At 36.2% G+C, this 14,762-nt stretch overlaps 1 protein-coding gene across 2 annotated transcripts in view; it reads right to left on the reverse strand.

Annotated features, from left to right (window-relative positions):
- Positions 1-14,762, reverse strand: part of TMPRSS15 (transmembrane serine protease 15) — a 135,140-nt gene that overhangs the window by 29,898 nt on the left and 90,480 nt on the right. For both annotated transcript variants that reach the window (XM_019922279.3, XM_073803640.1), the window contains 2 exons: positions 11,084-11,194; positions 9,618-9,747 (listed from right to left, as the gene is read on the reverse strand). In XM_019922279.3, the coding sequence (XP_019777838.2) occupies positions 9,618-9,747; positions 11,084-11,194 (241 nt within the window). The remainder of the gene's footprint in view (positions 1-9,617; positions 9,748-11,083; positions 11,195-14,762) is intronic.

Below are 14,762 nucleotides of genomic sequence, written 5' to 3' on the forward strand. Positions count from 1 at the left end.
TCTTGAATAAAGGACGTCAAACTCGTTATTAAATTGTTTTAGTTTTGTCATTTGACAGCACTCATGACTACGTGGGGGGACATCTAGAAGAGTAATTCATTAAAAATATACATCAGAGTTGTGGATTTAAGCCTTCTATTATCTCTAGCTGTTTTTAGTCTATTGCTTAGCTGTCTTTTTAAAGACAGATCCTGAGGGGATGCATTAATTTCTCTGGAAACTCAAAACAAAATTAAATTGAAAAAATATTGCAAAATTATTTATAAATCAGTTTTTAATCTGGTATCTCTTTATTACACACCTACCACTGGCATTGCACTGATAGGATTGGCAGTTAAATTTTTAACACATGCCTATTCTAGAAGAAAGACTAGAGGCAAATCTTTAAGAATAGACTATTTAGTAAACACTAAATGTGCTACCCTGGGATTCTGAAGTGCTGTTCCATAGTGATGTTTTCACGATCTGGTGGAGAAAAATAGAGATTATGTATACACGTGGGAAAAATGACACACATAAAGCTTGTATTCTAAGATCGTGTTCTATATATGCAGCCTCAAACTTTATATGAGAAAAGACTGCAGTTAATGGTGTAGATATATTGTTTGGGGTTATTCAGAACAACTGGAAAAAACATTCTTTTGGAAAAAACTTCTGAAGTACTCCCATAATTAAATTTTTTGTTGTAAATATTGGTATCAGCAACCTAACAGTGGTGTATAGAGGCCATCAGTTCATACAAATATTTCCAGGTGTCAGTGCTGGATGTTAAAAGTTGGAATTTAATTAGAGACAGAGTAACTGCATTTCAAATCCTTCCAAATCAAGCTCACCTTTTTCAGACTGAACACAATTTATTCCAGTTTGTATTCATAGTAAGCAGAATATAAGCAGCAGAAGTTTACGACAAACTATTTCTTATTTTAAGAAATGATGGAGACAATAAAGATATATTCAATATTTAAAATATTCTTGATCATTTGTATATGTGATCAAGAATATTTTAAATATTGAATATATCTTTATTGTCTCCATCATTTCTTAAAATAAGAAATAGTTTGTCATAAATGATGAAAAATCTGAAAGTGAAATCAAGAAAACACTCCCATTTACCATTGCAACAAAAAGAATAAAATATCTAGGAATAAACCTACCTAAGGAGACAAAAGATCTGTATGCAGAAAATTATAAGACACTGATGAAAGAAATTAAAGATGATACAAATAGATGGAGAGATATACCATGTTCTTGGATTGGAAGAATCAACATTGTGAATATGACTCTACTACCGAAAGCAATCTATAGATTCAATGCAATCCCTATCAAACTACCACTGGCATTTTTTACAGAACTAGAACAAAAAATTTTGCAATTTGTATGGAAACACAAAAGACCCCGAATAGCCAAAGCAATCTTGAGAACGAAAGAAGGAACTGGAGGAATCAGGCTCCCAGACTTCAGACTATACTACAAAGCTACAGTTATCAAGACGGTATGGTACTGGCACAAAAACAGAAAGATAGATCAATGGAACAGGATAGAAAGCCCAGAGATAAACCCACGCACATATGGTCACCTTATCTTTGACAAAGGAGGCAGAAATGTACAGTGGGGAAAGGACAGCCTATTCAATAAGTGGTGCTGGGAAAACTGGACAGCTACATGTAAAAGTATGAAATTAGATCACTCCCTAACACCATACACAAAAATAAGCTCAAAATGGATTAAAGACCTAAATGTAAGGCCAGAAACTATCAAACTCTTAGAGGAAAACATAGGCAGAACACTCTATGACATAAATCACAGCAAGGTTCTTTTTGACCCACCTCCTAGAGAAATGGAAATAAAAACAAGAGTAAACAAATGGGACCTAATGAAACTTAAAAGCTTTTGCGCAGCAAAGGAAACCATAAAGAAGACCAAAAGACAACCCTCAGAATGGGAGAAAATATTTGCAAATGAAGCAACTGACAAAGGATTGATCTCCAAAATTTATAAGCAGCTCATGCAGCTTAATAACAAAAAAACAAACAACCCAATCCAAAAATGGGCAGAAGACCTAAATAGACATTTCTCCAAAGAAGATATACAGAGTGCCAACAAACACATGAAAGAATGCTCAACATCACTAATCATGAGAGAAATGCAAATCAAAACTACAATGAGATATCATCTCACACCAGTCAGAATGGCCATCATCAAAAAATCTAGAAACAATAAATGCTGGAGAGGGTGTGGAGAAAAGGGAACCCTCTTACACTGTTGGTGGGAATGTAAATTGATACAGCCACTGTGGAGAACAGTATGGAGGTTCCTTAAAAAGCTACAAATAGAACTACCATATGACCCAGCAATCCCACTACTGGGCATATACCCTGAGAAAACCATAATTCAAAAAGAGTCATGTACCAAAATGTTCATTGCAGCTCTATTTACAATAGCCCAGAGATGGAAACAACCTAAGTGTCCATCATCGGATGAATGGATAAAGAAGATGTGGCACATATATACAATGGAATATTACTCAGCCATAAAAAGAGATGAAATTGAGCTATTTGTAATGAGGTGGATAGACCTAGAGTCTGTCATACAGAGTGAAGTAAGTCAGAAAGAGAGAGACAAATACCGTATGTTAACACATATATATGGAATTTAAAAAAAAAAAATGTCATGAAAAACCTAGGGGTGAAACAGGAATAAAGACACAGACTTACTAGAGAATGGACTTGAAGCTATGGGGAGGGGGAAGGGTAAACGGTGACAAAGCGATAAAGAGGCATGGACATATATACACTACCAAACGTAAGGTAGATAGCTAGTGGGAAGCAGCCGCATAGCACAGGGAGATCAGCTCGGTGCTTTGTGACCGCCTGGAGGGGTGGGATAGGGAGGGTGGGAGGGAGGGAGACGCAAGCGGGAAGAGATATGGGAATATATGTATATATATAACTGATTCATTTTGTTGTGAAGCGGAAACTAACATACCATTGTAAAGCAATTATACTCCAATAAAGATGTTAAAAAAAAAAGATAGAAAATAAAAAAAAATAAAATAAAATATTCTTGGCAAAATAAAAGGTTAGCAACAATATATTAAGTCACCATTTATTATTTAGAAACAAAATCTCAGAACTGAAAAATTGAACTGTTGAGAATATATTCAAGGGATGATAGTTTTCTCCTGTCCTTATCTGTTTCTATTTTAGAACATAGAAGCCTCCCTCCCCCTCCCCAAACAACAGGATTTAAGGGAATGGTGAAGACATTTTGGTTTGGGGAAAACCATAATATCTTGCTGTTTTTATGTAACAAACTTTACGTGCAAAAAAGTCTTTGAGTAAAAAACAAAAACAAACAAATAAAATCCCTAACTCTGTTAACAGACTTTTATAGACTAAACAACTATGTTGCAGAAAATTTATTGGTAGATGATTCACAACTGACCAAAAGAGATTTTCTTAACCTTTATGTGTATAATTATATTCTCAGTAAATTCCTTGCAACATAAATCTCTCTGGGTTACAAAATACCCGTTTGAGTGTAAGTCAAAATAAAAGTTAAAGACAAAGAGATTTCTCCTTAAATTGTATTAATAAAAATAAGTGACATATCACATAAAAGAGTACCTTAATTCCCAATAATATGTTTTCAAATACTTAGTGGGATAAATCAGGAATGATTTTTTTCCAAGCAAGCAATAATACCAACCTGTGTTTGTTGAAAACTTAGCCATGATTTTTTTTTTTCCCTTTTAATTATGTCCTACTTATAGTGGTCTTTTTAAACTCTCTAATTTTGTTTTGATCTGCTGGGGGAAAAAATTTTCCAGAGAAGTTAAAATAGGCTAGTGTTGGAATGACAAGCTGAGGAATCCCCTGGATTAAGTCAGAGATGACCCTCACATAGGGTATTTAAACCTGGTTGCAGTAGGAAACAAATGTTTGTTTGTTTGTTCTTACTTTGTTTTTAACATCAGATGAAATCAAACTGCCAAACTTTGGAGATGTTTTGTACAATTTCTATGTTTTTTACTGAAACAAGTACACAAAGTTCCATGGGTTCCTTTGAAATGAGAGGACTACTTATCAGAATCACGGGGGCTTCTTTAAAGAACCAAGACCTCTGGGCCTCATTCTAGCCAAAATTCCAGCCTGGGTTCTATGGAGGCCCTAGTAGTTCATGGTAACCTGTAGGGGGCTTATATTTGGAGGAGAAATAATGACATCTTTATTTTTACTAACTAATTGAAATATAGCCTTTTCTTCTGATACAAATTCAGGTGACTAACCACAATATTATTAGAAATACCTATACTTTTGCCACTAAAACAAATTGCAGATATCTTCAGATCACACTGCAGTTACTGTATAACTGTAAAAATAGCATTTATGTTCATTTCTGGTAGTACAATAATCATTGGAATCGCCAGTGTATCTTATTTACTATGTTAATAAAGAAATATATAATATCACCCTGTATTTTTAATACTTTGATAATTTTTTTCAATGTAATGAATTTCCTTTGTAGTTATGTGTATTTTACTTTATAAAATATGAACTTAAGAAGAGGTTGGCAAGTTTCACCAGACTGCCAAAAATGCCCATGACACACGCAAAAGAAGGTTAAGGACGCCTACCCTAGATAGTGGTTCTCAAACTTCAGTGAACAGCAGACTCACCAAGAGCTATTCAAACACAGATTGCTCTGCCCAGCTCTAGACTTTCGGATGAGAGGGTCTGAGGTGGCGGTTCCAGAATATGCGTCTGTATACATGCATCCCAGGTGTTGCAGGTGCTGCTAATTTGCTTTTTTTTTAAATTCATTTTATTGAAGTATAGTTGATTTACAAAGTTGTGTTAATTTCTGCTGTATAGCAGAGTAATTCAGTTACTAACGTGCTTCTAAAATCACACACTGAAAACCACTGACCTAGACCACCCTGAATCTGAATGTCTGGGACCATGACCAGGTGACTGTAATGCATCACCAGGTCTGGGAGCTGCTGATTTAGCTTCTGCATTACAAATCAGTGGTACGGTGGTATGCTTGCTTTCATGCCCTTGCCCATAGCACATGTAATTACCTAGCCACTGTGTTTTCCCCAACTCTGTTAGATAATAAGCCTAAGATGAATCTTAGGAAGTTACACAGTTACAGTAGTTTGCTATTATTTTCTCTTTACTTATTTTTAATGAATGCATTTCTAATTCTAAAACAGGAAAAAAAAAACCATCAGAGTTATAAATTGCAATTCTGGCAAATGATGAGCTTTTTAGCTAGGTCAGTTAAACCAAGTAAAATAAAATTTCTTTTCACCCCCCCCCCCCCCCCAGCGCCCCTACCTGACCAGCTCACTGCCTCACTCATCCCACCCTAGGGACATAGCTAAGACTAAAATTAAAATTTCCTTTGGTGTTGGACTTGTAAATTAAAATTTAAAAATAACAGAAAACATTATTTAATTATTTTTGTGTCAAGTTAGCAAATAAAAAGAAATCATTTAAAGTTGAATGTAGCAGTTATATATTTTCTATTAATTCCTATATCTAATCTTTGTTATTTTATGTTAAGGCTTTTTCCCACATAGTTGAAAATTTGGGGACACTGACAGAAAATATAGTCAAGAAGAGGAACATTATTTTTCTACCAATTTCTTAAACTAATAGGAAACACAGGTTCTATTTTCAGTTTTCCAGGAACCTATTTTTAGTGCTAAATTGTGCATACAAATTTGCTGTAGTGCTTACACAGGAAATTAAATTATCATGCTCTATTTATTTGGCAGGTTAACTTAAAAAAATTTTACCCCTCACCACCCCCCCCAAATTTTTGAAACACCTCTAAAATGGAAGAACATTGAAGTAATTCCGTTTCTTATTTGGGGTTTCAGAATGAGAGGCTCAACTTGATGTTTTTGATATTTGAACTGAAGGTATCTAGCCAGGACTATTATGCGATTTAAAAATTAACACCAGCTCCTCATAGGGCTGCCTCATGGGGATACATATAACTAACTCTATTTTTAAAACATTAGTATTTCCTGAATTTTGTAGAGCTCTACAGACCTGATGACTTCTCGTTTTTAATCGCTTAGCAGGGCAAAACAACTGCATAGTTCATTTACTGGGTTAGCAACAGGGCAGTGTGCTTTCCTAGGAAATACCATTTTAAAAATCACTACTCTAAGTTTCCTTAACATTTATTCTTGCATCAGTATAAAATGTTTTCTTTCATACTTTGATCAGAGACAGGAAAATGTTATTCAAAGTACTTTTTACTTATGCAGCTATCAATGGCAGGGAATGAAAATGTTTCATTTAGAAAAGGAAAAGCTGACGAAATCTGCCTCATATGATTTACTAGAATCTGTGGGGAATTGCATTTTGTATCCTATCTGAATAAATAATCTTGAGAGACTACAGTGCCTTTTTAATAAATTGACTCCTAAATTACTTCCCACTGTACCAAACACATCATTTTAAACTCGCCAAGTTTTCTTTCATTACCATGCACCACTCTAGACAAATTCTCATTAAGGCTCTAACTTTCTTTCAATTACTAGAGCACTATGGAGACTATTTAATAAGTGCAGGTCCAAAGAATAAAGTCTTTGCAGAGATTACCTGACTCATTTCTGAAGAAAACAAGCGCCTGACCTTCACGAAAAATATTGTATCCAAGAGTGGGATGTACTACTCGCTTTTCACACACTAAAAAAATCTAGTTTTCTGTCCCTGTCTCCATCTGGAAGGACTGTGAGTCATTAGAAATGAGGTCAGTGAACTAGAGAGTAAAATATGGTTGGGGGGGAAAAACATGTAAATAGATGGTTGTGTGGAATTGGCTGTCATCCACACAGCTCAGGCCATTTTCTAGAAAGCCTTTCCTGACATGCCCAAATTGAGTATAGGTTCTCCTATAGCACATTGTATTTATCACATTATGTTGTAATTCTTTTTTTTTTAACATCTTTATTGGAGTATAATTGCTTTACAATGGTGTGTTAGTTTCTGCTTTATAACAAAGTGAATCAGCTTATTTATGTGTCTATCACCACCACATAAGCATTTAAAGCAAAAACAATGTCCCATTCATCTGAAGACCAGGCACAATATCATTACCAATGCTTAGATTTCCGATCTGCGAGTAAATAAAATATTTATATTAGCAACTATTAAAAAATAATAAAGATAAATGTTTCCTTTCCAATATGTTCTCTCATGCAAATGAAGGAATCAGCACTATGCAATCACCCAACAAATTTTATTCAAATTCATTCAAAATATTTCTGCCAAAGAAGATATCAATCACTTTGATCTTTGTAAATGATTCATCTTAACCCCGATCTATCCTCGAGGAAACAATTCAGTTAAGATTTACAAACCACAGTGGAAAGAACACCTGTGTTTATAAGCATATAGTGATGCTTAGGTGACGAATTGGGACTCAAGCTCCTGTGTAATAAAAGCCCAATCATCCAGGGCATTTAGATTCATCCATTGTGGACACAAGGTCAAGTAACCCATCTCCTCAGCCTAAATTTTACGCAGTTTCTGAGTCTATAAAATAGTTCCTCAGCATTACTGGCAAGTTTAGTAGTGGAAGCAAAGGACTTCCTAGGGCCTCACCTGCATGAACTTGCTATTGAACTAAAATCAACACTAAAGTAGGAACCTGGAGTCAGCGCCACTTATGCAGTGCTTTACTTGAAGTGGGGTTAAACAATTGTCTGTTTCAGTGTTTTGTTGATTCTTCATCAAAAAACTTTATTTCCCCTAACCTAACCTCCTCCAAGACTCTTTATGTCTCAAAGCTCCCCAGGTTAAAAGGGTTTTTGTTAGAACACAAACTATAATGTATAATAAAAGGGATATGTATATATATATATATATATATATATATAAATATAAATTGCAAAGTTTCCAAATAATACAGATAAACCAAATTGATGATTATTTACATGATGGATGGTAAAACTCACTTCCTCCATTTGAATTTGACAAGAACTGCCTTCCTGACGAGGATGACATCACTTGCATGAGACTTGGAGCTGGCGAGTTCCCATTCTGAAGGAACAGCATTTTGGGAGGTAAAGGGAGCTGAAAGCTCTCAATCCAACTAGTAGTTATCCAACTTCTAGTATCCAAGAAGTTATAGAGCATTTCTGACACTCTGACTGGGGCCTCAACACATTTTCCTATTGTAAAATATCTCTATGTGGTGGTTAGGTGCTATTTTTGGCACTGGTAATCAATATAACTCTCCAAGTCTACTAGAAATTAAACACTGCACTAACATTATTTTTAGTGGAAAATATGTTTTGGGTTAAGAAATAAACATTTTGAAATAAATTTCAAAAATCTGTGTATAGAATGATGACTCTATGAATTATTAATCAGCAAGAAGGACCCCTTAAGAGGAAAGCAATCAATTACCTTTGATTTTGATGAACTAGAAATAGCTGAGATAACTTGGAAATGCTGGGAGTATAGGTGGATGTGGACTTAAATTATTTTCCTTTGTAACTTTGTGTAATCTTCTAAAATAAATTAGAAAACAATTCTCCAGTTCAAGGTGGAAAGGAAATTATAATGATTTATAACTGGCAAATGTATACTTCTGGCATACATTTATTTAGCTAGAAATATTTATATTTACATATATACTTATACATAAAGAATAATTTATTGCTTCAACAAATATTTTTTAGCACCTGTATTTTGAAACAAATATAAGTCTAGATATTAGTAATGCAATAATGGATAAAATAGACATGGGTCTTACATTTATAGACTTCTTAGTTTACAGCCCAACCCGGTAAATAATATAGTGCTATGAGTGATAAATAATCATATGTGACCCAATATGGTTAAGTCTCTCAAATCATGAATACCAAAGGATCAGAATGGTGAATTAGAGTTGACAGATTATACAGCTTAAATGAAGTAAATTATTACTACCTATCACCCACCATTTTTCACCTCATCACTTTTGAGACTGATGGGAAGGTAAAAAACGAATATAGTGAACTTATATATTTGAGGTAATATATTATGATATTAAACTGGGATGTAAAGTAAATTTTTGGTGAATCATTAATACGGAATTGTCCCTTGAATTAAGTCTTGTAATTTTGCATATTCTTTATCACAATAATTATACTGATACAGATCTTCTGAAAGAACTATTATGAACATGTCACAAAGATACAGCAAAAGTGTGTTCTCTGCGTTACCCTTGTGATTAGTTATATACATTATAATATAGCATAAAATGGAATATTTCTTTTTCTTAAAAATCTACAGAAAATATTTAATGACATGAGAAATGTTCATGTGTAAGTAGGCTACAAGACAGAGCATAATATGGTATTTTGTATGATTTTGTAATATACTATTTCTATATACTTATATTTATGTAATATTTATAAAAAGGTTATTAACTGTGGTTGTTGTTTGAGAATGGGGTTAGGCAAGATTTTTATTTTTTTCCTTTTGATCATGTATATTTTCTAAATCTATAACTTCCATAAATTTTAAATTTCTTAATAAACCCAATTTGAAACCCATAAAAATGCTTGAGAATAATTTAAGAGAGAGCTGGGTAGAATTACTTACCCTAGTCCCATTAGCTGACAAACATCATTTGAAATCTGGGTCGTCCAGTTCTCAGCACAAGCTACATGCCATATGCTCTGTATTCTGAACTGCACCAAACCACGGTTTGTCGTGCCATTGAAGAGACGCACTAAAGAGATTAGATCATACATAGGGTCATTGTGACCTAAGTTGATAAAAGGAAATGATGGACTCTAAACATGCAATGTTCTTAACATCGAGAATTTAGAGATTGATAGTATGTAATTTTTCGTAACAGTATGCTGGAAGTCTTAAGTTGAAAAAGATAAATTCGGTAGACTTAATTTTGCTCTTTCATATGACTATAAAAAGGGAAAGGGCAGAGATATGCGAGTTCACTGCATACCAATACAGCAAATAAACAGAAAATAAAGCTTTTTGAAGAGAATGTCTTACAAATGTGTTTTCTAAAAGAAGGAAAACTCAAGTTCAGGAATAACTGTAAGCATGTTTTTTTTCCTACTTCTTTCTCCAGAAGCTATTTTCTTTGCCCTTATTCTTTTGCTGTTTGGTTTCCGTCATCTTCCCCTCTATCTTACAACCATTTTGGATAGAGTGTTAAGGCCATTAGTGACTAAGTGGGGATTGGGTTAAGCTAAGCTAGTTTATCAAACAGGTAAAATATCACCCATCATAGTTTTACCCACAGACGCCACATTGTAATTCTGTAAGTGAATGTTATGTTTACATTTTTTCCCTATTATAAAAAGAATAACAGCATGCACTTTAGAATTAGACAGACTTAGGCTGGAAACACAGCTCTAGCCCTTGCTAGGTGTGTGATCTTTGGCAGCCCCTTAACTCCTCCAAGCCTCAGCTTTCTCATGACTGAAATAGAGTTCATTCTAATTACGTTAAGATTGTTTTACAGCACTTAGTTACAGTGCATGGCACATCATAAATAGCATTAAGTATGTGCTCTGAAATAAAAGTAAGACAGAGTAAAAGTAGCCATTACTCCTACTGTGATAGAGATCTGGAGTGGGGCTGGACAGGAGTCGCAGGCAGAGGGAGTAGTAGATACTGAAGAATCAAGCATGTGAAGGAACAAGTCTAAGAAAGACAGTTATAAGTGAGCATGAGGGTGCCTCTGTGTGTAGGCAATGTACAGAGTATAATAGTTAATAAGAGTGATGCTAGAGTGCCTGGTGTGGGCTGTTGTCTCTCTGTGGTATTTTATGCTTTTTACCTGAAGATGGGTTGTCCTAGACTTAAAAGTATTAAATGTAGTCAAGTTTAAACAAACAAACAGAAACAAGAGTTTGCATGTTAGCTTTTATTCTAACCAGAATGGTGACAGCGGTGTTGAAATCACCGGGAGATCATAACTTCAGAGTACCAAAATATATCCTAATAAATATAGTCATAATCTTCCTTTCACATCTGTAGAATCCAAATGTAGAGGTTAAGCTGATAAAAAGTATTTTACTAAAAATAAAACGTACCACAATGTGCTTCATCTGAGCCATCCTTACAGTGTTGAAAACTGTCACAGAGATTCACCAGCGGGACACACTCTCCATTTTTACACTGAAAATTGTCTTCCTTGCAGGGCTCTGTGGGGGAAAAATATGTACTGTATAGGATAAAGAAATGACAGACGGTTCTAGAGTACCCATCCCATTTCTGCCCCTTTAAACATCCTGTTATTTGCCACAGTGCATAGTTAAAGCTGGCTTTGATATTGACTATGACTACACACTTACTGCTCAGAATGTTTCTGCAATAGTTCTGTCAAAGCCAGAGGCATGGCTTAAGAAGAGCATGTATAAAACCTTAAGCATCTCCTTTGCAGCAGAGGGCAGGGCAGTTGCAAGAGATGGCTGAGAGGTTTTGGACATACCTCTCCCGCACCATCTCCGTGAGTCTCAAATTCTTCCAACCCAAATGAACATATTGGGCTGGGCAAAAAGTTCGTTCATAAGATGTTATGGGAAAACCAGAACAAACTTTTTGGCCAACCCAATACAAGTAACAACCACTGGCATGTTACACAAGCATAAATAGATCTCTTGGTTTTACCATCCAAATGATACCTCCAAACCTTTATTATATAGAAATGTGGAAGGGGCCTTTTGGTGGGATCAAAGTTGGACCAGGCTGGAAGCAGTGAGCTTGATTAAAATGTGATGAGATGGGAAAAAGTCATCTAAAGAAATGGAACCTGCAATAGTGGTAATTTGAAGGGACGTAGGAATGGAGAGCCAAACAAGAAAAGCAGGGTTGGAGTCATGGGAATGTGCTTGGACATTAAGAAACAGAAGGAAAATGAAGAGGCTAGACAAGGAAGGAACTGAGTAGATCCGGTAGTTTTTTCCAGAATTTGAGTTGTGCAGAAAGATGTCTACTTGAAATACTCATTGTTTAAAAGGAGTGAGAACTATGTTTCCTGTAAATGTTTGTTTAAATCTTAAGGACTTTTGCCCTGGGAGAGTCTTCATCTCACTGGAAAGAGGGGTTTGCTTTCCTCGAGTTGTTTTCTGATTGACTTGGGAGGGGTAGCTACATCCTGATATTAGGATCTCTGTTGGGGCCACACGGGAAATGGACCCTCTGAGAAAGGAAATATTAGCTGGGTATTGAGAAGCTTGAAGTTTCTTCCCCTAGTGGTGCATGTACAACAATAATAGGGAAGAAAAAGCACTTGAAAAAAAAAAGGAACAGGGAAACCTGTATTTTAAAAGCTATTAATGAATATTAATCATTGACTACTATACTGTACTGTTTTCATAGATACACAATTCATGTTAAAACGGTTTCAAAAACAAATGGTACTGGTCTCCATAGAGACTTTCTGAATTTATGATGGCCAAATGTAATGACACCTGAAAGGAATAATTTCTGTTGCTTTAGAATCTAGGTTGTAGCCCCAAATCTGTGAGAATTGACAAATACTGTAATGTTCTAAAGAGAGGTACTAAATGTAGCCATACTAATACTTTAAAAATTACCGAAACTAGTCTGGTGACTATAAATTTCTAGCTAGCACCTATTTCCAGCTATGAAAAAGAGGATTCGAGTTTTTTTCTAGAAACAGACTAAATAAGGGTCTTAAGGAATAGTGTTTTCATGTGCAATATGGGAGGAAGTTGCCATCCAGCAAACCAAGTGAAGGATGCCCCGAGAGAACCAACTCATACTGGGTTGCCTTAAAGAAGAGAGGTCATCTCACTCCCCAGCTGAAAGTTTGTTACACTGCAGAGTCATAAGGGCTAGTGCTTACACGGGACTAGTGCAGGGACTTTCAGGTACTTTTTTCAGCTGGGACCACAGTAAAAATACATATTTTAAATTGTACTCTAGGGCATACCCCAATGTGTATATGTGTGTGTGTGTGAGTGTGTGTGCATGTAACTAAATTAAAATTTACTTTGTTCTGTTATTTCTATTCTATTCCATTCCATTCCATCCCATCCCATCCCATCCCATCCCATCCCATCCCATCCCATCCCATTCTATTCTATTCTATTCTATTCCATCCCATTCCATCCATTTTGCTCCATAGCAAAGAATGGTGGCCAAAACTCAATAAATTGATTTCATGATACACTTTTTTTTTGTTGTTTCCTGCGGTACGCGCCTCTTACTGCTGTGGCCTCTCCCGTTGCGGAGCACAGGCTCCGAACGCGCAGGCTCAGCAGCCACGGCTCACGGGCCCAGCCGCTCCGCGGCATGTGGGATCTTCGCGGACCGGGGCACGAACCCGTGTCCCCTGCATCGGCAGGCGGACTCTCAACCACTGCGCCACCAGGGAAGCCCTCATGATAAACTTTTTGAAAAATACCAGACTAAACTGAAGTATAGTGAAAAATTTCATGGGAGATGGTAACTTTAGTGTCCTAAATTTTGTGGGTAGATAGCTATGTAAATAAAGATCAGTATTCACTTCCTGTGTAATGAATTTAGAAGCCAGACATTTGGCTGGAACTTTCCTTGATGATAGTTAGGTATAAGAGAGAGGGTGGCAGTAGAAAAAAGCTGCATTTTCTCCATGTGCAGGGCAGTGCATGAGTTTTGTTTTGGCCACATGGACACTGGGAAAGATAACTGAGTGACAGCCGCCTGTCAGGACAAGCTGGCTCCAGCACAAATACGTGCGGGAATGAAGCCTGGCTGGTGGGGATTATGAGCAAAGCAGGGTTATAAGAGATCACAGGGTAAGTAGTGTACTACCCATGCCTACTGTGCAGTGGTCCTGGGGAGGGGGGAGAGGAACACACCAAAGAACCCACAACTCTGTTCTACAAAAGAGTTAGCATTTGTCCAGGAGCTACTGTTAGCTGAAAGAAAACTACAGTGGTGGAAGATTATCCTTTTCTGCCTCTCTTCCAACACTCGAGCTATGGGAAGATGGAAGGGAAAGAAAGTGGGAAATAAGTTAAAGACAATATTTCCACCTTCTTCTACTTTAAGATATCGGGCCAAGATTTGTGCCTGAGTTGGGAGATTAAATAAAAAAGAGCTGTGACTTAGATGATATTAAGGTTTTAATGTTGTATTTGACTGTACGTTTTAATACCTAAAAGTGAGGTTTAATTACCCAGTTAAGAAAATTGCATACCTAAAATAACTGGAAAAATGAAGAGATCTGCCTGAAGTATCCCAGAATAAAAAGAGAGATTTGGGGCTTCCCTGGTGGCAGAGTGGTTGAGAGTCCGCCTGCCGATGCAGGAGACACGGCTTCGTTTCCCGGTCCGGGAAGATCCCACATGCCGCGGAGCGGCTGGGCCCATGAGCCATGGCCGCTGAGCCTGCACGTCCGGAGCCTGTGCTCTACAACCGGAGAGGCCACAACAGTGAGAGGCCCGCATACCACAAAAAAAAAAAAAAAAAAAAAAAAAAAAAAAAAAGAGAGATTTGAAATAAAGTAAGTAGAGAAAAATAAAGTTTTATCTGTTTATATTCTCATCAGGTCCATTCTTTAAATTGAATGTACAATGTACTATCTGTAATACCCTTATGCCTTGTTTCTTCATTTTATATGCTTAGGACTTGACAAAATGACTGGAACAGAGTAGGAAATCAGTAGATATTTGTTAAGTGTTAAGTGAATTAATTTATGTTAAATGAGTGACATGCCTCAAAAATCAGTATGAACCTTAGTAATAGAGTTGACACAATACA

Source organism: Tursiops truncatus, chromosome 4, assembly GCF_011762595.2.
Source record: "Tursiops truncatus isolate mTurTru1 chromosome 4, mTurTru1.mat.Y, whole genome shotgun sequence".
Classification (NCBI taxonomy): domain Eukaryota; kingdom Metazoa; phylum Chordata; class Mammalia; order Artiodactyla; family Delphinidae; genus Tursiops; species Tursiops truncatus.